This window comes from Pecten maximus, chromosome 3 (assembly GCF_902652985.1).
Source record: "Pecten maximus chromosome 3, xPecMax1.1, whole genome shotgun sequence".
Taxonomy (NCBI): Eukaryota; Metazoa; Mollusca; class Bivalvia; order Pectinida; family Pectinidae; genus Pecten; species Pecten maximus.
Window position 1 is genome coordinate 8,083,685 of NC_047017.1, and position 24,838 is coordinate 8,108,522.

General features: G+C 38.1%; 2 protein-coding genes and 1 long non-coding RNA gene across 5 annotated transcripts in view; 2 read left to right on the forward strand and 1 right to left on the reverse strand.

Moving 5' to 3' along the window:
• Positions 1–9,402, reverse strand: part of LOC117323070 (pre-mRNA-processing factor 39-like) — a 12,525-nt gene extending 3,123 nt beyond the window's left edge. Inside the window, exons 1-14 of one of the 3 annotated variants that reach the window (XM_033878076.1) lie at positions 9,312–9,402; positions 8,701–8,876; positions 7,840–7,965; positions 6,004–6,119; positions 5,626–5,784; positions 4,909–5,101; positions 4,563–4,673; positions 3,480–3,644; positions 3,182–3,308; positions 1,908–2,116; positions 1,496–1,555; positions 906–1,090; positions 575–667; positions 45–165 (exon numbers count right to left, since the gene is read on the reverse strand). In XM_033878076.1, coding sequence (XP_033733967.1) covers positions 45–165; positions 575–667; positions 906–1,090; positions 1,496–1,555; positions 1,908–2,116; positions 3,182–3,308; positions 3,480–3,644; positions 4,563–4,673; positions 4,909–5,101; positions 5,626–5,784; positions 6,004–6,119; positions 7,840–7,965; positions 8,701–8,876; positions 9,312–9,336 — 1,866 coding nt within the window. In that variant the 5' untranslated portion in view covers positions 9,337–9,402. Of the gene's footprint in view, positions 1–44; positions 166–574; positions 668–905; positions 1,091–1,495; positions 1,556–1,907; positions 2,117–3,181; positions 3,309–3,479; positions 3,645–4,562; positions 4,674–4,908; positions 5,102–5,625; positions 5,785–6,003; positions 6,120–6,242; positions 7,966–8,700; positions 8,877–9,311 lie in introns of those variants that run through there. The other 2 variants (XM_033878077.1, XM_033878078.1) reach the window with 2 other exon arrangements.
• On the forward strand, positions 9,380–15,332 carry LOC117323073 (transmembrane protein 179-like). Its single transcript, XM_033878080.1, has 4 exons — positions 9,380–9,742; positions 12,313–12,450; positions 13,030–13,117; positions 14,388–15,332. The coding sequence occupies exons 1-4, from the start codon at positions 9,441–9,443 to the stop codon at positions 14,547–14,549; spliced, it is 690 nt and encodes a 229-aa protein (XP_033733971.1). The 5' UTR covers positions 9,380–9,440; the 3' UTR covers positions 14,550–15,332.
• Positions 15,333–22,097: 6,765 nt separating this feature from the next.
• LOC117323075 lies at positions 22,098–24,825 on the forward strand. Its single transcript, XR_004531645.1, has 2 exons — positions 22,098–23,044; positions 23,101–24,825. It is a non-coding gene; the product is annotated as an uncharacterized LOC117323075 (long non-coding RNA).
• The last annotated feature ends 13 nt before the right edge of the window (positions 24,826–24,838 follow it).

Genomic DNA, 24,838 nt, shown 5'->3' on the forward strand with positions numbered 1-24,838 from the left:
AAGGCAATTTCTAGTTATCCATCCATCACAATGGTATACTGTACCTGGTATCCTCCCCAATGATAAGGATAATTTGTATGACCTGTGTCCTGTGGTGGCACACTCATATCACCCGCTCCATTCTGTACAGTTTCTGGCTTACTTCTCTTCTCTGAAGGTTCCTCACTAAAATGTACATTGTTATTTTAAAAACTTCAATAAATGTCTTTTTCATGCCACTTGTATCAATAACCAGATTATAATCTGTTAATTTGATTGAAATATTGCTTTAATGTAAATACTAACTCTAATTCAGTCAGTGGGCTTCTTGCAGGACAATAGAATAGTGTTTGTTGACAACTCTCCTGAACAGAATTATATGGATCAGTTATTTACTTGGTATGTGCTTATTGCCAGATTTGTAAAACAATAGATTTTTGTTGTCCCTAACAGGCAATTAATCTTGATTAATGTACCATTCAGCCAGTGTTTTTAAAGTCAAGGTAGCCTTTGTCTATATATAACTGTCCCAGGACTCCTGATGGTAATGAAGGACAAAGGGATAAAAAAAATTTAAGATTTGTGGGAAACTCACTGTGAATGGCCGGTCTGTTCATGAGGCCTCTTTTTACGCTCTGCATGTAAATCTTTCATTAGTTTCTGATGTTCATCATAGGCTTCCTTTAATCTGAAATCAACATTGTTCCTATAATCGTAATATACTTTGTAGTCATAAATGTCAAGTGTTTGATGACTCCGAAATATTAAATACTGAATGGTTTCAGTTTCAAAGAATTTTTGTGCCACAGAATATATTTAAGACGTGTCTTTAGTGGGCAAGTTGTAAACAACATCTAAAATCATCATCCTTAAAAATTGTTAAGACCAGTCCATAGGATCAGAAAATGTGTATGTGTGTAACTTACTTTGATATTGCGCCTCCAAAATCTTCCAAGAACTCCAGTTTTCTCTGTGACATCTTAACTTTGGTTTCTAAGGGGAAGTTTTCACACTCCAGGATCATAGAAAATACCTCAGTAAGCTTATCCTCCTGGACCGGATAGTTCTGGTACTCAAGGTCGATCAGTTGGAGATACAGCTTCAGGTTACCCTGCATAACAAAAGTTTAAATTAGGTTTTGCATTGTAGAAAACAATGAAATTATCGTTATCATGGAACATATTTGATCCCTAATAGCAATAGTTAACCTCCACAGCTACACTAACAGCAAATATTTGAACCCTAGTACAGTTATAAAGAGGTTTACTGATACCTTTCTACACATGCACAAAATAAAATCAACATTTAGAAACCAACGCTGACACCTATGCCGAGGCAACAACATTAGCTGTCCCTCTCTCTGAGAGGCGAGCTAAATATCACACACCTTACCCTCAATTAAACATTGTGTTTCAAATCTTACAGAGTTAATTTATAAATCTAGGACATGGGAGCAATTTTGATTAAAAGCCCTAAATTAATACTAAGAACTTCAAGGCTATTTTTCCGAACATACCTTGTCTTTTTCAATGGCATCTGTTAATACTTTTCTGGCCTGCTCCCGCTCTCCACAAATCTGAAATAAACAATTACATTAATTACCTATTAAATATCGTAATCACTTCAAATGCCTAAATAATGAACAACTTAATTGGATCTGTCTCAAAATTATTTTTGATGATAAGAAGTTTTCATTTGAATGAATAATCGCTTAAGCTGAAATTGGTACATAATCCCTTAAGCTGGATTGTTAAAAGTATCGACACTGCAATTTCACAATTTTTAGACTAAGGCCTCCACTATTAAATTCAAAATTTCTAAACTTTGATGAAATAGTCATCTAAAGTTACTATATCACAGTCCTGTAAACCATTTCAAGGGAAAGACACTGCCTAAATTCTAAAGATGAATAAAAAATGTCAATTTACCTTAAAGAGATAGCGAGCATACTTGATGGAGAAGTAGGAGCCGATTTCTGGCAGTGAGGCATTCTCGATGTAGTCACGGAATAGGGCCTCAGCATCTTCCTTACTACCAGTCCTCCTCTCGAGGCTTATCCTTCTCATGGATACCATCACTAAGCCAGGGACGACCTTGTCCAGATTAGCTAGAATCTCCCATGCAGACGAGTGGTTTCCTGTGATCATACAATGTAAATGTTACCAGCTCAATCTCCTTGGATTAAATAATTATTCAATTATCTCCACGGGCTATTAATTATAGGGTACATGTGGCTATATTTACATTTTGGTGGCAAAGCCACGATATAAACTTAGTAAAAAGATCTGCAGTCTGTGTGACCATAATTGACACCCAAAACGTGACAACAATCCATGCCGCGCATGAATATATTCACCCACCGGAACTACTTGTAACTAACGTAAATCGGTTTTTATGTTAATTAAAAAGTATCAAAAAGACATTTTATACAATATTGTTACACAAATAATAAAAAGAATTGAACAGACTCTGCTTTATTTCGTATTATTTCAATGCACTTTTTTTTTTGCCAATCTACATGTGACAATGAATTTTGAATAAATAGGCTGTTCTATTTGTCGAACCCCATTGACGAAAAATTGGCATTTTTATGCTAACTCAATTTTCAAAAATAACAAAACGAATATGTTGAGAATGTAAATATAAGCATTAAACTGTCTTTTTTTGGTGTCTATGGTCGATATAGATGCCAGAGCTTTGCAAACAAACATGTCATATTGAGCGCACAATATGACATGTTTGTTTGCAAAGCTCTGGCATCTATATCGACCATAGACACCAAAAAAAGACAGTTTAATCCTTAAATGTATTTCAACATATAGATCTACATACAGTGTAAATAGATATGAATTGGCTATTCGGATGTTATACCTTTCATATGATCTAACCAAACATCAGATTCAGTTACTGTAGTACTGATTATTTTGAGAAACGGAGCTTTTTTAAGAAAATCTGGGTGAAAGTCAATGCCAAAAGAAAAGACTTAATTTCCAATTTGTTGTTATGGTGAAACAAAAATTGTTGGGAGTCATAGAAAGTGCTTAAGAACCTCATCTAACATCTGGAATAGTCCTAAACATATCTGGGATGAACATGACTAATACGGACAAATGGAGGCTTTTAAAGCCCAATATTGTTCTTCGATAACGAAGGTTGTCAATTTTGGATAGAATCTGTATATACTGCTGGACAGCTTAATTACCCTGTCGCTCTTCAAATGCTGCCCAGGCAAGATGGATGTAGGGTTTCTTTGGCAGATGTATTTTACAGGCTCGAGTGTAGACATTGCGCACACCTTCTGCCCCATGGTCCTCCATATACTTTGCATACTGGTGAAAAATAGACATTGCATTAGAAAATTAAATCACTTAATAAATATCCATTATCCTTAAAAGGAGTAAAAACATGTTACACATTTGATAGACTTTGGGTAAAAACACAAAATAATGGGTACTCACTTGGTTTTAAATACTTGATCAGAATATCAAAATCATGAATACCTTCATCCAGAAATCTTCGTAGAGAGCACTGGCAATCATGCAACGTTCAAACAGTGTCACAACCCTTTTGTAGTCCCCATTCTGCATTTCATAGTCCAAATATTCTCTCCAGTTTTTCAGTTGTGAGCGCTCTAATGGTTTCACATGGAAGTATGGCCTTTTTATCTGCCAACAAAAAACCCAAATATAATCACATCTTTTTTATAATAAGAAATGCAAATGCTCAATCGTCGCATGGTTTTTGATGCAAACCTGAACTGTAAATAGAAACTTTTGGCAAAATCAAATTATCTGAGTATTGAGCGTTAAATATTTATCAGTCTTTACAAAATTACTCTTAAAATGTACATTTGTTTCCTTGGGTACACCAAGGAAACAAATGTACATTTTAAGAGTAATTTTGTAAAGACTGATAAATATTTAACATCTAACGTTATGATTTGTCTGTATTCTATTCATTTTTATGCCATTCATTTAAAGAACTCATCATGTTTAATTTGCAACTGTAAACCAAAAATCAATATAACAATTGCTTTCATCCTATAGCATTTTCGCTGATATAAATCAAAGTTTTGTCAGGATGTCCACCCTAGTCAGTGTTATCAGACACGTACCTGCGACTAACTATGGTAACTTGGTTATAGAAAATTTTCAGTTAAGCAAGACATGCAGATTTAGGAACTTATCTTTCAATATCTCTCATAAACATTGTACAATAGTTTGCCTATAAAAGTAGTTTGCTATTTCCATAATCAGCCTGTTGATAAGTTGGTTTCTGGAGTTTTAGACCTGCTCTCCATTGAAGACCACCAGAACAGTTTTGGTTTGTTTGTTTTTGTTTAACGTCCTATTAACAGCTAGGGTGATTTAAGGACGTGCCAGGTTTTGGAGGTGGAGGAAAGCCGAGTACCCGGAGAAAAACCACTGGCCTACTATCAGTACCTGGCAACTGCCCCACGTAGGTTTCGAACTCGCAACCCAGAGGTGGAGGGCTAGTGATAAAGTGTCGGGACACCTTAACCACTCGGCCACCGCGGCCCCCACCAGTACAGACACCAACGAGTTCTAACTACTGTCACTTACTGCCTCCTCGTAATTCCACCTTTTGCTGACTTCCTCCTCTGTCTTTTTGAAAGTTTCCTCCTGAATTTGTATAATTCTCTCCTTTATCTTGTTTATTTCTGCTTCATCTCCCTGACAAAAGCCAAAGATAAACTATTAAATCGTAGACAGTAAGGTGATCAATGGGTATCTCCACAACACAACTTTAGTATCAATTACAATTACCCTAACCCTAATATTAATACAACACATTCGGCATTTCAACAGTGAATCTCTAAGTATTAGGCTAAGCTTTCCACATGACATTCAACGTTCTACACTTCTATTAAGGATTTGGTTAGAAAACATATTGCTAACTTAGTCTCACCTTTCCTCCGTCTGTTTCCATACCGGGAGGGACATCCTCCTCACCAGGGGGAGCTACATCTCCAGAGGGCACAGCATCCTCATCTTCCTCATCAGGGGAGGCTGATTTGGCAACAACATCTTGTCGTAGCTTCAGGAAGTCATCAAGACTCAAAATCTCTTTGGGATTGTGCATGTAAACATGCTGTTTGAAGCTGGAATGTCAAGTTTACAATAATGTACAACTCAAGAAATTATATTTAGTATTAATCATCTGCCAAAGTCCAGGACAAATAGAATATGAAGCAAGTGTAATTATAATAACTTTTTTTACACTCGGACTTAATCTCACATCTACAGTATTTTTTCTATAAATATTTTTTAATACTTAATACAAATATATTCATCCTTTTAAACTTTCAAAAATAAAGATAATTGCCAAGACTATAAAGGTGCAGAACACAAATGAATAGACTGTGTAAAATTCTACTAGAATGACTTATATTTGATCGTAAATGTTGGGAAATGTTCACCAGCTGTGTGTCCTATCTAGTTATAGGTAAATTAATGATCCTAAACTTCACTTGGTTAAGTCAGTTTTATTATTAACATTTTATCTTCTTTTTAGTTTCTTAGAAACCTCAAAAGTCTTATCCTTCGATCGAGATTTCTCTGTCTATACCACACAGGACACACAGATTCTGTCAGTGTTAATGAACAATGAATATTGAAAACCTACTTCTCAAAGTGGTGGCTATAGAGCTGTGTTGGTATGGCTAGCAGTCGAGTGTAGAGCTCAGTCACTCGCATCATGTCCTTCTCCCAGGTAATGTAGGAGTCCCACAGCTTGTCTGACCGGAAATCATGGCCCGCTGCTGACAATGCTTTTTCATACAACCTATAAAGGATATTGATGATGATTTCCTTATCTTCGTATAATAACTGGTATAGGTACATTTATTTGAAAAGGGTATATTTTATGTTTATTAACTGTACGAGTATTTGAAAAGGGTATGTTTTATGTTTATTTACTGTCCATACAGAAGTTAATTGAAAGTATGTCATCAAACTTATAGTATTGGCCATCTAATTTCAGAGTGTTAAAATTCTAACTTACTTCCTGATGTCAGATTCTCCCTGTTCTGTGCTTGTGTATTCGCCTATATAAAAGTTGATATAATGTAGCCATAATTCTATGCTCAGTGGAATCGCCACAACTCCTTTGTCAAACACCTGTAGGGGAAAAAAACAGCCAAAAATCATTACATGATTACTTCCCTTGTTTTAAATCCAAATCTAATCCGGCAACACATTCAACATGAAATATACAAAACCAACAGTGATTCGCGGCATTACCATCGGAAACAAATTCCTGTGCAAGTCAACGCGATGTACAAACTTTTGTGTTTCTCTTCTGCTGTGGTGACCATGTTTCCCCTTCAAGCTGACGTCTTGGGTTCCTAGCTTGGGATGAGCAACTAGGAAGAGATTGTAAGATCCCTCATGAACAAAGGGCCAAGAACATTTGGGGGAAATTTAAGCAATCATATCCCCATCAGCTTACACAATACTGACAAAGTCATGGTTACTCAATTTCTGCAAAGAAAAACATTTTATCACTGTCAAAGGTCTCCTTTTTTAACCCAAGCAGTAAATGTTTATTTCAATACCTTGCCTTCAACTTCAGTCCCTATATCCTGGGATTACCAATCACCATTCAACCTACAATTTAATTTTATGTACAACCTATTGTTTTGTTGCAGCAAGCCTCTGTAAGAAGAGCAAATCATTCCTGATCATACATTTTGTTAGCATGTATACTCTCTATTGATCTATTTTAGCAGAAGACAAGATATCAAATCTACAAAATATACAGTTCATCCCAAACTCCATATATGATAAATGAAGATTTCATTGTACATAGTCACAACATATGAAAATTATAATAATACCATAGAATTCCGTCATTCATTCAATATTTGATACATATCCCAGATCTCACATGTTGGTGTCTCAGCTGCAATAAAGATTGTCTTACCTGTACTATGGTATATACCAACCACCACCTCAGAGGAACACTAAAATATCACCTAACATTCAGGAGTTTACAGGTACCGACATTAAGTATGTTCATTTTTTTTTAGTGATGCATTCACTTAAAATATTTCTGTTTAAACTTTCTTGTCACCACAACGATCCAGTTAACCCTGGAGATTATTGTTTTAACTCTTCAGAACTGATTTTGGTACTAGCGCTTGCAAGGACATGTGTAATTGACTTATATTCTGAATCTTGAGATATTGATCAACTGAAAGCCCTGCCCCAAACTTGAAATGTTTAGTTGGAATTCGTAGTGAAGCTATGCACTGCAGTGATGGTTTTTTTTTTGCAATACATACAAATATAAATTTTGATACATTCCAACCCAGCTGCTGGGTCACTATTGATGGCATGAAAATCAAAAATGAATATTAGATATAATGAGAAAAGCTGGTAATTAGTTGGTGTATGGGGATTTGGAATATATAGTAATAAATCATTTATTACCATGTCTGTTCTGAAAATACCAAGTCATTTCCCCATCTGTCACATTTCTTTTTATACCAAAGCCAAAATATGAAATTGAGCCTACTTTCCCAAACCAAGAAAAGTTTCAATTGTAGTCTTTTAGAAATCCAATTCCATCACTTTTCTCAGAAAAAATTTCTGAAATCACTTCATTTTGTTCATTAAGCCTTGTTTAACAGGATCTGAACCAGCAAACAGATATCAAAACATTGTTTATATACATGTGCTTCAGTTTAAAGAAACACTTCCATTCCAGGTATCTGAATTGGAAACCGAACCGATATATTTGTCGCAAATAATTCTCTCACAATGAAAGTGATTTCCAGAAACCTTTTTGATTAGTGATCAAAAAGAATAATTTTCAAGCTGAAACATTTAACCATACCTCAGTTGCCTTTTCAAGGTTGCCATGCCTCTTTTCCATGTCAGCATACTTTTTCCAATACCCGTAACAATATGGATAGTGACCAAAGAAGGCGTCATATGCTTCTCTGGCTGCTTCAATTTTATTCTGCAATGACAATTATTTTGTTCTTTATTTTCAATTTTCAAAACTTTCTAGCTTCAATCAGCTATCACTTTGACCATTTGCAAATACAGCTTTATTTTGTCATACATAATGTTAAATGTGGAATTAAACCTGTGTTTCTGAAGTCTTACTTAATCATGAAAGTGCTGATTTGTTCTCTAATGGAAGGTGGTAACTGTATAGATGGAATGTAACTTAACAGCAATTTGGGATTAAAAAAAAAACTTAATGTAAGGTTATGGTTGTCGTTACTGCAACTTAGTGTAAGCTCGTTAAACATAATTAGCAATAATGTTTTGCTGCGATATAACTATATATTACTCCCACATTAGACGGTTATAGGCCTGCATTTTAGTAATAAATAAGTTAAACAAATGCAGGATAATTGGAAAAAGAAACACATTTTTTTTTCTCATGCATTTGCAACAAAAAAGGGGCATCATCTTTTTCAACAAGCGCCAATATTTAATGTGACACTATATTTGCACAACTTTGATTATGGGGCCATGTTCAAAAGATTTTCATAATGTCCTTTTTTATTACAAATGTATAAAAGAAATTTATGTGCTTCATTCTATTTCAAATTATCCTGCATTTGAGTAACTTATTTATTATATAATGTAGTACCGTTACCAAAATCCAGGACTATTACTGATTTATAGTATGCAGGATTGTGTCAAACGTTTCATTATCATTTCTCATTTGTTTTATAACCACCTCTTGTTCTACATATTGAAGAAGGTATGTCCATCCTGTGAAGTCCGAAGGATTGTCACGCACTGCTTTCCAGTATTTTTCAAGCTCTGTATTTAATGCGACAGCCTCAGCAGGCGTTTCATCTTTTGCTGCTTCTTCCACATTCGCAACATCTTCTTTGGGTTCTTCTTCTTGCCCTGATAGCGAAAGTTATATGGTTTGTTTGTCAAAGTGTTAACAATACACCGTACTAGTACGACACGCATTTAAATTCGTCAAAACAGGTTATGCGACATGTTTATATATGCAAGTCTAGCTTTTTGCACCATCATTTGTGCTGCAAAAAATATCGAAAACATGTGACACCTCGTTTTTATTGGTGATATTGCATATCTTATCTAAATGAAATAGTAATTTCGTCTCAATTAAAGAATCACAAAGAGAAAACACTAAATAACTGAATAAAAACAGGGGATTCTGTAATTATTCCCTTTATGCTGCTGATTAAATGAAAATAAACGCCTGTTCATTATGCAACTAGAAAATAAGTACATTGCATTAAAGTCAGATAAACATAAAGCAAAGAGCACTCATCTGATATGTCTCAATCAATAAGATTACAACTGGACTACCTTGATTGTCTTTAACGTCTTCCATATCGTCCTACTTCTACCAGCCGACATCAATATAACAATGCATGCTGGGAAAACCGGAAGTAAACATGTCATGTGCTAAAAGGGAGGTTTAACCCGAGTTTTAACATGGGACTCGGTAACATTCTTGTTCTGTCACAAGTGACAGCATATTTTGTGTCGTTCATTGTGGCATTTATGTTGTTTATACCCGTTTCTGTTAACGTAAACGAATTCGGCGGACACTGTCTTCTTTATGCTAAAGGAAAATGGGTGAGCGCAGCCAACTCCTCTCAGATGGAACTGGAGAACGTTGTTTGGGGTCCCTCCAGTGCTTGTGGCTTCAATATCTTTATGGGCGTCATAGTCATGCTGATATCAATGTTCTATGTCGTTTGGGAATCTGCTTATCTGATCAAAGACACTGACAGGTAACAATTATGATGAACTGCAAATAATAACCATATGTTGATTTCTACTTTCAGTTTGTCAAATCAATATCCATAAATCGAAAAGGTTCTGGCCGACTGTATCTTTCACCTGAACAGACATATCGCCCTTTCATACTAGATCTATATATTTTAGCCCATGAGTCAATGACCAAATGAAAATCGTTACCTCTAACTGGTGTACATCATATATACACCATTGATATAATTATAGCTATTGGCAAGCTGTCAATATAAAAACACTTATATAATGGTGCCATTATGTACAGACAGCTTGAAACACTTTACTGAATGCTTGAGCATTCATTTGGTGGAAACTGAAGACTTGTGAAAGAATTTGTTTTGGGAAATTTAACAGGGATTGGGAAGCTTAAGGCCGAGTCTAGATTTTAAAAATTCTTATGGGCCATTTTCTCTTTGTCTATGTAAGACTTTCAAATTTCCATGTGCCATAAGAATTTTTATGTCCCTAAATGCAGCCATTTGGGGACCAAATTTCACACCCGAGTCGCTGTAGATAAAATAAGTGTATGTTTTTTTTTGCAAGATGCTTTCGACAGGCATGATCAGTCTGTATAATGATATCTGATAAACCTGAGTGTTAATCGGCAATAATTGCTATTACCTGTAATGCAATAGTGCATTTAGTCTAACGTGGTAATATAATTGAACATTTTCACCGACTTCAAAATTCTGACAAATCTTTATCGTGTATGGATAATCATAATCCTGTACTCTTATTCTGTCACAATTCATCAACTAGAATTCCACAGAAGTGGATTATATAGCCTGTGCCCACTTAATTGAAAAGTGTCATTTTGAAAATTTCATGGTCATCATATTAATTATTAAAATCATCATACTTTCTGTTTTCTGAATAAGGCACATACATGTGTGAAGATTCAATTTAATGTGGCAAAAGGTTGCGGAAAAAAGGATGAAAAACTATTAATTGTGATAATAACCAGAATGCAAAGGACCATAAATTATTAATTCTAGCAAAAATGGAATTTCGATATGGGGTTCAAAATCAGCCTGTAATTTGACACAATAAAAGTACATGATAAGTAACAAAAAAAGTCTAGAAAACAGGTAATTATGAAAAGGGCAATAACTCCAGCAAAAATTTTACCAGACTGAAGGAGTTGGCTTGTACTTGCAATCGACTTCTTTGTTATTTCTATGATCATACAACATGGTTATCTCTGAAATTGGTGCTCAGCAAATTTGTTTAAAATAGATACCGTACATGTATCTGGGGCCAAAAGCTTATCATCAAGAATATGGGGACAACCTTTCTTTATTATTTATAAGAATTGAAGTGCAGCATTTTAACATTTGTTTGTAAATTATGATGGTATTATCAGAATACCTCAACTATATTCTCCAATATGCACTAATATTTACCTTGGAATATGATAGAATGGGATTATCAAGAGGACTGGGGGTCCAACATGGGAAATATATTTAAAACACTTGTCTGCATGTCCATTCAAATAAAGGGATTTTAACTTCAGATACATCCTCGATACCAGGGATGATGATCAAATACTCTATCTTCACATCTGATCTGAAACATCCTTCACTGAAGTACACTTACATGTACCAGTACATAAGGAAGTTGTGTCTCGCTGAATACAGATCCAGGCCTGATAATGTAAAATGAGCAAGCTAAAACAATTACAATTTATCTATCTGTACAGGAAGGATCTAACCTGAGAGCACAAGGGTTCCATTACAAATGATATAACATATGAGATGAGTCTGGAGACAGATTTAGTAATTTACATCTTTATTAAATTCTTCTCCCATAATGTCAATAAAAATTTCACCTTGGTCTAATAGAAGGTCCCTCCCTCAGAGTAATCACTTAATGTGATAATATCATTAAGGTCACATTTTGTAGTGAACTCTGTGGGTGAACTCTAGTTGTTGATTTTATGGCTTGATGATTACATTATAAAACTTACACTGTTGTTGTTACATCCCACAGGGTTGATAGGTTGTGGATGTCGAATTAAAGAAGTTAGACTTTGTTTACGGGTATTGAATTTAGCAATACAACAACTTCTTTACTTTCTGCAGTAAATAGTTCTTTACATTTGTTTTTATACAAATATTAGCTGGGTATTTCATTTTGGTGCCTTAATTAATTAATAGCCCAACCTAATTAAAATCAGATGTACATTTGTACTACGCTACTCTCCGTTCATACGTACGTCTGATTTTGATTAGATTGTTAATAGCCGCTATTATTCGGGGCCGCGGTGGACAAGTGGTTAAGGTGTCCCGACACTTTATCACTAGCCCTCCACCTCTGGGTTGCGAGTTCGAAACCTACATGGGGCAGTTGCCAGGTACTGACAGGTACACCGGCTTTCCTCCACCTCCATAACCTGGCACATCCTTAAATGACCCTGGCTGTTAATAGGACGTTAAAAAAAAAACAAAAAAAAACAAGCCGCTATTATATCGAAATTAAAGATGATAAAGGAAACTAAACCATCTTGCAGACTACATGGCGTTCACTGTTGTATATTTGTATGTTTTAGTTCATGGCTGGATGCCTTCATGACTGCGATCGTGTCGTTGGTGATTTTCCTGTTGCTGTTTGCCTCTTCTCTCACACTCAGCGTCGGATTTCATACCTGGTGTTCATTACTGACAACTCCTCCGTCAGATATTCTTCAGTAAGTACAGATAGCTAGAATTCAGTCAATTTTATTTCTATTGACAAAAGAATTCCACTTGTTCAATTCACTAGGTGGAATATTGCCCTCTGTTTGTTTGTCTAAATGTCCAAATTTTTATCTTTTCATATTTTAGGATACCTCATCTTTTATGATAACATAGATACATGTCTATATTATACAATTTAAATTAAGAAAGCAAGGAATTTGGAAGGTGTATATTAGGGCACAGTATTTTTCCCCAACATCGACATAAATTTTCTCAATCAGTCATTATTTATTTCTGCACATTTCAGTCTTTTTAAGATAATCTTTTTGTTTAGAAATAAATTTAGCCAAATGTTTAATGTGTTCTGTGGAATTTGCCAATATAGTAAGCAAAATATTTTATTAAATTTTTCATATTGAATTCCAAATAAAGATTTAAAACCACTGTTGCTACATATATGTTTCCAAATTTTCTGCATGCGGTTAATTGCCCACAAATTGCACCAACTTTCAAATAGGTTTCATCCTCAAAATACCTATAAAAGAAAGCGCTGAAAAGGCCATATTAAGAATTATATTTCCTGTCTACAGATGTGAATTCGGAGATTTTATCCAGTTTACAGACAAAGGAACAAACCTCGAAACGGGAAATTTTTATACAGAAATGACTCTGGCGCAGGTAAGTAAAATATATCCGAGACTAATTTATTTAAGGATTAACTTAGTTCCAGGTAAGTAAAATGTATTCAAGACAATTTATGATCTAATGGTTAAACTAAGTAAGTAAAATATATTTGAGACTAAATGATTTAATGATTAACCTTGGTAAGTACAATTGTAGAATGTATTTGAGACTGATTGATTTAATTATTAACCTTAATTAGTACCGGTAAGTAGAATACATTTTAGATTAATTAACCTGTAAGGATAAACTTTTTATTTTGTTTGAGTATGAAATCATCAGTCCAATGGAGCATGAGGTAATTGTTATGTAAATTTGAATCGCCAAATTTGGTTTTAGAGTATCTCTGATAGTGGTCGAGTGTTGTATTAAAACTGTGTCAAAAATATAGAGTTATGTCCCTTGCTTACTTGGCAAGACCAGATTATCTTTCATACTATTTAACATAAAATTCTTTTTTCCCTCTATAAGTTGGGGCCGCGGTGGCCGAGTGGTTAAGGTGTCCCGACACTTTAACACTAGCCCTCCACCTCTGGGTTGCAAGTTCGAAACCTACGTGGGGCAGTTGCCAGGTACTGACTGTAGGCCGGTGGTTTTTCTCCGGGTACTCCGGCTTTCCTCCACCTCCAAAACCTGGCACGTCCTTAAATGACCCTGGCTGTTAATAGGACGTTAAACAAAAACAAACCAAACCCTCTATAAGTAATAACCAGATGCAGATGCCTACACTTATATCAAAATTTTACACTGGGGATTGCCAGATGTACTGAAAACAAGAAATATCTTTAGAAAATATAAACGGCATACCGGGTAGTTTTAATTAGTGCTGGTGGTTATATATATATCATATAAAACTGCTGGTGAAATAAATTAATGAACTAATGCGTTTCAGCACAGATAACAAAATTATATCTGTTTGAATCATTTTTGGTGATAATAAGACTGCATTTGAATCAGAAATATAATTTTATTAATGTGTTACATGTATTTGAAAAGATTCATCCACTTATTCAGCTTGCATTCAATCTTAACTTTGTTTCGTTTTTAACTGCATATCTGCATTTTGCATTTACCGCTACATTGACCAATCAAATCAACCTAAAGAATATTATATGGCTATACCGAAAAACTGGAGACTCCAGTCACAAACTGGAGACTCGTTATGGATGTGTAACTGTGTATATCGATGCTATGCATTGTTACACTATTATGTATGTGAAAATTTTATATATTTGCTTATAATGGCAATGCTTATATATTTTTCCAGTTTGCTGGTTGGATGTTGTGGATTTGCTGGCTCCTATTGACAATCTTTGCATTTATGAAAGTTTTCCGATATCATCAACAAGAAACATTCACAACAAGCATGAATAGGGAGAGACAACGCTTACTGCAGAGAGTGGGACATCAGACACCTGTGGTATTGTAGACGTCACCTAAATGTTTACAATGTTACAACTTATATCGGGGAGACAACGCTTACTGCAGAGAGTGGGACATCAGACACCTGTCGTATTGTAGACGTCACCTAAATGTTTACAATGTTACAACTTATATCGGGAGAGACGTGCGCTCACTTCACAGTGTGGGACATCAGACACCTGTCGTATTGTAGACGTCACCTAAATGTTTACAATATTACAACTTATATCGGGGAGACAACGCTTACTGCAGAGAGTGGGACATCAGACACCTGTCGTATTGTAGACGTCACCTAAATGTTTACAATGTTACAACTTATATCGGGGAGACAACGCTTAATACTGCAGAGAGTGGGACATTGATCGGACACCTGTCGTATTGTAGACGTCACCAAAATGTTTACAATATATTACAACTTATATCGGGAGAGACGTGCGCTCACTTCACAGTGTGGGACATAAAACTCTGGTCATATCGTAGCCGTCACTCAAATGTTTACAGTATTATTACAGCTTACATCAGGAGATACAGGAAGTGGGGCATTCAACAGTTTTTACTGTACATGTAGGTGTTACTGTAACAGTTATATGCTTGAATAGGTTTACTAGCAAAACATTCACTACCGTGGGTGGGATATTCAACATTAATTGGTTGTAGGCACTACTGAAACATATTTAGACTGTCCGGCTGTCTGTAGGATATTAAAATAAAAAACGAGAACAAGATTTTGACAACTGAGATTAATTACAAACTTAATGTGAGAAAAAATATGCTGCTCTATGTAAATTAATATTGGAAATTGTTTTTATTTTATTCCCAAGATAATGTACTCGGTAAGATATCTAGTGGCCATTACAAATTGTGCCCCGCCTCTTTTACATACAAACAACAATAGTCTATAAATAGTCAATAAAAAAAGCCATAGATCTGATTTCACTAAAATACCTTGATCATACATGTTTTAAAAGATAATTGGATAAGTTACTTATTCTCTACTGCCACAGGCAGCTGGGGATATCACTTACAGGTGGGGGGATACCACATACAGGTGAGGGGATACCACACACAGGTGGGGGGATACCACATACAGGTGAGGGAAATGGATACCACATAGAGGTGGGGGGATATGGATACCACATACAGGTGGGGGATATGGATACCACATACAGGTGGGGAGGGGGGATACCACATACAGGTGAGGGATATGGATACCACATACAGGTGAGGGATACCACATACAGGTGGGGAGGGGGGATACCACATACAGATGAGGGATATGGATACCACATACAGGTGGGGATATGGATACCACATACAGGTGAGGGGATGCCACATACAGGTGAGGGATATGGATACCACATACAGGTGAGGGATACCACATACAGGTGGGGAGGGGGGATGCCACATACAGGTGAGGGATATGGATACCACATACAGGTGAGGGATATAGATACCACATACAGGTGGGGGATATAGATACCACATACAGGTGGGAGGATACCACATACAGGTGGGGGATATGGATACCACATACAGGTGGGGGATATGGATACCACATACAGGTGGGGATATGGATACCACATACAGGTGGGGGATATGGATACCACATACAGGTAGGAGGATACCACATACAGGTGAGGGATATGGATACCACATACAGGTGGGAGGATACCACATACAGGTGGGGGATATGGATACCACATACAGGTGGGAGGATACCACATACAGGTGGGGGATATGGATACCACATACAGGTGGGGGATATGGATACCACATACAGGTGGGGGATATGGATACCACATAAAGGTGAGGGATATGGATACCACATACAGGTGGGGGATATTAATACCACATACAGGTGGGGGATATAGATACCACATACAGGTGGGGGATATGGATACCACATACAGGTGGGAGGATACCACATACAGGTGGGGGATATGGATACCACATACAGGTGGGAGGATACCACATACAGGTGGGAGGATACCACATACAGGTGGGGGATATGGACACCACATACAGGTGGGTGATATAGATACCACATACAGGTGGGAGGATACCACATACAGGTGGGGGATATGGATACCACATACAGGTGGGGGATATGGATACCACATACAGGTGGGAGGATACCACATACAGGTGGGGCATATGGATACCACATACAGGTGGGAGGATACCACATACAGGTGAGGGATATGGATACCACATACAGGTGGGAGGATACCACATACAGGTGGGGCATATGGATACCACATACAGGTGGGAGGATACCACATACAGGTGAGGGATATGGATACCACATACAGGTGAGGGATACCACATACAGGTGGGGAGGGGGGATGCCACATACAGGTGAGGGATATGGATACCACATACAGGTGAGGGATATAGATACCACATACAGGTGGGGGATATAGATACCACATACAGGTGGGGGATATAGATACCACATACAGGTGGGTGATATAGATACCACATACAGGTGGGTGATATAGATACCACATACAGGTGGGGAGGGGGGAAACCACATACAGGTGAGGAATATGGATACCACATACAGGTGGGGATATGGATACCACATACAGGTGAGGGGATGCCACATACAGGTGAGGGATATGGATACCACATACAGGTGAGGGGATGCCTCATACAGGTGGGGGATATGGATACCACATACAGGTGGGGGATATGGATACCACATACAGGTAGGAGGATACCACATACAGGTGAGGGATATGGATACCACATACGGGTGGGGGATATTAATACCACATACAGGTGGGGGATATAGATACCACATACAGGTGGGTGATATAGATACCACATACAGGTGGGGGATATGGATACCACATACAGGTGGGAGGATACCACATACAGGTGGGGGATATGGATACCACATACAGGTGGGGGATATGGATACCACATACAGGTGGGGGATATGGATACCACATACAGGTGGGGGATATGGATACCACATACAGGTGGGGATATGGATACCACATACAGGTGGGGGATATGGATACCACATACAGGTAGGAGGATACCACATACAGGTGAGGGATATGGATACCACATACAGGTGGGAGGATACCACATACAGGTGGGGGATATGGATACCACATACAGGTGGGAGGATACCACATACAGGTGGGGGATATGAATACCACATACAGGTGGGGGATATGGATACCACATACAGGTAGGAGGATACCACATACAGGTGAGGGATATGGATACCACATACAGGTGGGGGATATTAATACCACATACAGGTGGGGGATATAGATACCACATACAGGTGGGGGATATGGATACCACATACAGGTGGGAGGATACCACATACAGGTGGGGGATATGGATACCACATACAGGTGGGAGGATACCACATACAGGTGGGGGATATGGATACCACATACAGGTGGGAGGATACCACATACAGGTGGGGGATATGGATACCACATACAGGTGGGTGATATAGATACCACATACAGGTGGGGGATATGGATACCACATACAGGTGGGGGATATGGATACCACATACAGGTGGGAGGATACCACATACAGGTGGGGGATATGGATACCACATACAGGTGGGAGGATACCACATACAGGTGGGGGATATGGATACCACATACAGGTGGGTGATATAGATACCACATACAGGTGGGAGGATACCACATACAGGTGGGGGATATGGATACCACATACAGGTGGGGGATATGGATACCACATACAGGTGGGAGGATACCACATACAGGTGGGGGATATGGATACCACATACAGGTGGGAGGATACCACATACAGGTGAGGGATATGGATACCACATACAGGTGAGGGATACCACATACAGGTGGGGAGGGGGGATGCCACATACAGGTGAGGGATATGGATACCACATACAGGTGAGGGATATAGATACCACATACAGGTGGGGGATATAGATACCACATACAGGTGGGGGATATAGATACCACATACAGGTGGGGGATATAGATACCACATACAGGTGGGTGATATAGATACCACATACAGGTGGGGAGGGGGGAAACCACATACAGGTGAGGAATATGGATACCACATACAGGTGGGGATATGGATACCACATACAGGTGAGGGGATGCCACATACAGGTGAGGGATATGGATACCACATACAGGTGAGGGGATGCCTCATACAGGTGGGGGATATGGATACCACATACAGGTGGGGGATATGGATACCACATACAGGTAGGAGGATACCACATACAGGTGAGGGATATGGATACCACATACAGGTGGGGGATATTAATACCACATACAGGTGGGGGATATAGATACCACATACAGGTGAGGGGATATAGATACCACATACAGGTGGGTGATATAGATACCACATACAGGTGGGGGATATGGATACCACATACAGGTGGGAGGATACCACATACAGGTGGGGGATATGGATACCACATACAGGTGGGGGATATGGATACCACATACAGGTGGGGGATATGGATACCACATACAGGTGGGGGATATGGATACCACATACAGGTGGGGATATGGATACCACATACAGGTGGGGGATATGGATACCACATACAGGTAGGAGGATACCACATACAGGTGAGGGATATGGATACCACATACAGGTGGGAGGATACCACATACAGGTGGGGGATATGGATACCACATACAGGTGGGAGGATACCACATACAGGTGGGGGATATGGATACCACATACAGGTGGGGGATATGGATACCACATACAGGTAGGAGGATACCACATACAGGTGAGGGATATGGATACCACATACAGGTGGGGGATATTAATACCACATACAGGTGGGGGATATAGATACCACATACAGGTGGGGGATATGGATACCACATACAGGTGGGAGGATACCACATACAGGTGGGGGATATGGATACCACATACAGGTGGGAGGATACCACATACAGGTGGGGGATATGGATACCACATACAGGAGGGAGGATACCACATACAGGTGGGGGATATGGATACCACATACAGGTGGGTGATATAGATACCACATACAGGTGGGGGATATGGATACCACATACAGGTGGGGATATGGATACCACATACAGGTGGGAGGATACCACATACAGGTGGGGGATATGGATACCACATACAGGTGGGAGGATACCACATACAGGTGGGGGATATGGATACCACATACAGGTGGGGGATATGAATACCACATACAGGTGGGGGATATGGATACCACATACAGGTGGGAGGATACCACATACAGGTGGGGGATATGGATACCACATACAGGTGAGGGATACCACATACAGGTGGGGGATATGGATACCACATACAGGTGGGGGATATGGATACCACATACAGGTGGGAGGATATGGATACCACATACAGGTGGGAGGATACCACATACAGGTGAGGGGATATGGATACCACATACAGGTGGGTGATATAGATACCACATACAGGTGGGGGATATGGATACCACATACAGGTGGGGGATATGGATACCACATACAGGTGAGGGGATATGGATACCACATACAGGTGGGGGGTATGGATACCACATACAGGTGGGGGATGTAGATACCACATACAGGTGGGGATATGGATACCACATACAGGTGGGAGGATACCACATACAGGTGGGGGATATGGATACCACATACAGGTGGGGGATATGGATACCACATACAGGTGGGAGGATACCACATACAGGTGGGGGATATGGATACCACATACAGGTGGGAGGATACCACATACAGGTGGGGGATATGGATACCACATACAGGTGGGAGGATACCACATACAGGTGGGGGATATGGATACCACATACAGGTTGGAGGATACCACATACAGGTGGGGGATATGGATACCACATACAGGTGGGGATATGGATACCACATACAGGTGGGAGGATACCACATACAGGTGGGGGATATGGATACCACATACAGGTGAGGGATACCACATACAGGTGGGGGATATGGATACCACATACAGGTGGGGGATATGGATACCACATACAGGTGGGAGGATATGGATACCACATACAGGTGAGGGATACCACATACAGGTGAGGGATACCACATACAGGTGGGGGATATGGATACCACATACAGGTGAGGGGATATGGATACCACATACAGGTGGGTGATATAGATACCACATACAGATGGGGATATGGATACCACATACAGGTGGGGGATATGGATACCACATACAGGTGAGGGGATATGGATACCACATACAGGTGGGGGGTATGGATACCACATACAGGTGGGGGATGTAGATACCACATACAGGTGGGGATATGGATACCACATACAGGTGGGGGGATACCACATACAGGTGGGGGGTATGGATACCACATACAGGTGGGGGATGTAGATACCACATACAGGTGGGGGGATACCACATACAGGTCGGGGATATAGATACCGAATACAGGTGAGGGATATGGATACACATACAGGTGGGGGATATGGCTACCACATACAGGTGGGGGATATGGATACCACATACAGGTGGGGGGATATGGAAACCACATACAGGTGGGGAGGGGGATACCACATACAGGTGGGGGATATGGATACCACATACAGGTGGGGGATATAGATACCACATACAGGTAGGGATATGGATACCACATGCAGGTGGATATACAACAGGTCTTATCCCTATAACAAATACTTCTACTTTTAAATTATGATATTCAGTTTGAAGAATTCTCAGATTTATTTTGCATGATATGTGCTTTTAAAATTTACAACTTGTATACCAATATATACCTGTCAATCAGCTTTTTGCAGACTTCTGGGATTGAATCTCCTCATAAGATAATGTGAAGAGAATTGTATACATTATGTTATTTATGTATATATTTGTATTAGTGAAAATTAAATTGTTTTATTTCATTACACGTACACTTCCGAGATGGTCTGTTTTTCCTGTGTAAAATCTTGTATTATGTATATTATGTACATTGAATTATTCGTAATATTGAAGATTTATACATCCATGTAATGTTAGCTTGAAAATTTTGTATGATTGTGTATATACACACACATGCTTTCATGATTTTTGTGCATGGATTTGAACTGCAGAAATTTTGATGCTTGACTGAGAGTAAACTCATTAACAGTTAATTGTGTTTTCAATCTGTATAAAGTTTGATTTATACTGTACAAACATTACTGAAATATGCTTTTTTTGAAAATTTAAAACCACTGAAAGAAACTATGTATCTGCAATTTTGTTTAGTATTGTATGTAACCTTTATTTTATCTATTATTTATTTTTCTTCCTTTGTCTCATTTTCTATATATGCCAACTCCTGAACATATTTTCCCGAATATCAGAAATCTTTCTACTCTAGCAGGAAGTGCACTTAGCTATTTATAGATGTTAAAGATATTTTCAAATTCATGTATTACTGTTCTTTATACTGTAAAAGTGGAAATATTCGCAGTGTGGAAATTTTCGCTTATTTCGCTATCAGTAAATCTCCGCGAATATTTCCACACGCGAATATATTAACACATAAAAATACTAGATATAAAAGATACAAGTTAGCGCAAAAATATCTTGACGGCGCGAGAATATCCACACCGCGAACACTTTGGAAGCTGGCTTAGCGAAAATTTCCACATGCGAAAATATCCACTTTTACAGTACATTATACATAGCAGGCAGGGTACTCAAAAAGTTTATCCATTGAGATGTTAAAAGATTCAGTCGTTGAATTAATAGTTTACTTACCTTACAAAAGCAAAATTTGCACTTGTGATCCTTGGCGAGAAAACAAATACCTAGTAATGCTCATTTTGATACCAAAAGATGCATATGGTTAATGAAACTGAGAGTGATATTTGTGCTGAATTGATGTAACAAAATTTATTTTACTTTAGATTAATTACATTCCAGTTTACTGTATTGATACCAGTACTGATGTTTCAAACCAAAACAAGGTAGATGTGTTGAGTGAATAGACTGTATTTCATTAAAGTCCTGTGTTATCATTGAGCTGTTCAATGAAATACCTCCGGAGTATCTGAAGAAGGATTATGGGACCCTTACCATTTAAATTGTTTTAAAGTTAAAATGCCTAGTGTATTTCAACAGTACAAGACATGCCAGTATTCAAAATAATTATATATCAATGATATTTTATAATAATTATATTTACTGGTACTTATGATTTGTCAGCAAATTGATTAGTTTGTTATATGTACATTGCAAAGTTACTGATCCGAGGACATATACTGTAAATATACCTATTTTAGTGGTAATCTGATTATGTACCTCCAAAATGAAGTTAGGGCGGGGGTACTGGAATCAGGTTGTACGTCCATCCATCTGTCTTTGTCAAGGATTTGTCTGGTACACTAAATTCCTACAGTTTTGATAAAATCTTTCGTGAATCTTTGTTGATGCAATCATGATGCACTGAAGTTGTTTTTCAGCCTATTTTTTACGGCAGTGATATACCTTTTAGTGTTGATTGTAGACCGAATCTTTATAATGTCGGTAGGTAGACCGAATCTTTATAATGTCGGTAGGTAGACCGAATCTTTATAATGTCGGTAGGTAGACCGAATCTTTATAATGTCGGTAGGTAGACCGAATCTTTATAATGTCCGTAGAACTCCTACAGCTGTTGTCCAAACATCTCAAAACTGCACCAATGTAGTTGGTACACACCGATGTGCACATGAGTTAACGTTTTTATCCGTGTATATATCCATGTTTGTAGACATATAATCTTGTCTGACCAACTCCTCCATCAGTTTTCATCCAAACCTTTTGAAATTTTACTGAATGTTCTGGCATTAATGCCCTTTTCCTGTGCTTGTAGACAGAATCTTGTGTGGACAACTTTTCCCACAGCCAAAATTCTATAAACTTAAATACTCAGCACACAAGCATGTTCAATCAAGTTCTGTACGTGTACTTACTGTTTTGTTCGCTATTTTTCCCTTTTTTTTATCTTTACTAACAAGTGACTGATGTAGAGTGGGAATCCAGATAGATTGAGGAGTGGAGAGTATTAGTCAGCCATCCTGGTGACAGTTCTAGTTGTTTAATGGGTGGAGTTGGAATCAGGGTAGATTAAGGAGCGGGGAGTATTAGTCAGCCATCCTGGTGACAGTTCTAGCTGAAGACATTGCCCTATATTATCATTCCGTTAATCAAAGTTTTGACATGTGTCCTGTATTACATGTATCGTTAATGCTCCAGTTCATCAATTTGCCAATCTATTTTGATAACACCAAAGTTTGAACTCTTACTGTTTAATATATTATATAACCCAGGTTATTATTGACAGGTTTATCTTCAGCTATTACGGCGCATTCACCATTCGGTGGACACGAGTATATAAACCAGGTGAAACTGCTTACAACATATTATAGCGGCATGTTTGATGGCTAGATAAAGCTACTTAATAGGTTTTTGTATAGGTTTTTGTATTTAAATCACATTTTGTAGAGAAATTATCATGTTTTGGTATATGTTCCATATGTTTCTGTATGGTAGTATAAACCACAGGGACTTGGTACAAGTTTCTGACCATGAGTTCCATATACATACTGTAGGTGTATTATACAGTATACATGTATTTGGAACATGGGGTTGAGAACGCGCCAAGTCCCTGTGATATACGAGCTCCATTGTAGTAAGTACAGTATTATTTACATCATGTTAATAAGGACTGAATGCATAATTTTTCTATTTTGGGCACTTTACAAATACTGTTTTATTTTACTATCTAAACTGAATTCAAATGAATAGTTTTACATTTTTCTACTTTGTTAAAATATCAAATTAATTATCTGTAGGCTTAATAATAAGATAACAAAAAATCTTGCATAGAAATCAAACTTTTACAACAGTAATTTTAAAATTTTACAAAGAAAGAAACACGATTTAAATTAATCACTGTTGTTGGCCAGGTCAGCAATGTGCACGGGGCTTACGCTTCGGTAAGATGTACTTGGGGAAAACCCATGACATCACTCTGGTGACCTCATTCCTCTTTTCACTTATGATCATTGGATACAACATGCTGTCCTGGCGGAAAGCAGATGCATTACACAGCCAGACCACTGGCTCTAACTAGAACATGTTGTTTCTGTTCAGATTTGTATGTGTTGGTTATGTGCCATAATGGGTTACGTATGATTGGATTAATATTATTTTCTTCCAGGTTTTACAATTTATTTGGTTGTATATTTGTATGTAAAACTATGGTTATTATGTTATCAAATAAAATACAATTAATATTCCGCTATCGATCAG

Excerpts from the sequence above, each read along its gene's own strand:
- LOC117323073 (XM_033878080.1), top strand. The coding sequence starts at position 9,441 with ATGGGACTCGGTAACATTCTTGTTCTGTCACAAGTGACAGCATATTTT. Across the intron at positions 9,743-12,312 it reads CTGATCAAAGACACTGACAG|TTCATGGCTGGATGCCTTCA; the intron begins GTAACAATTATG and ends TGTATGTTTTAG. Across the intron at positions 13,118-14,387 it reads CAGAAATGACTCTGGCGCAG|TTTGCTGGTTGGATGTTGTG; the intron begins GTAAGTAAAATA and ends ATATTTTTCCAG.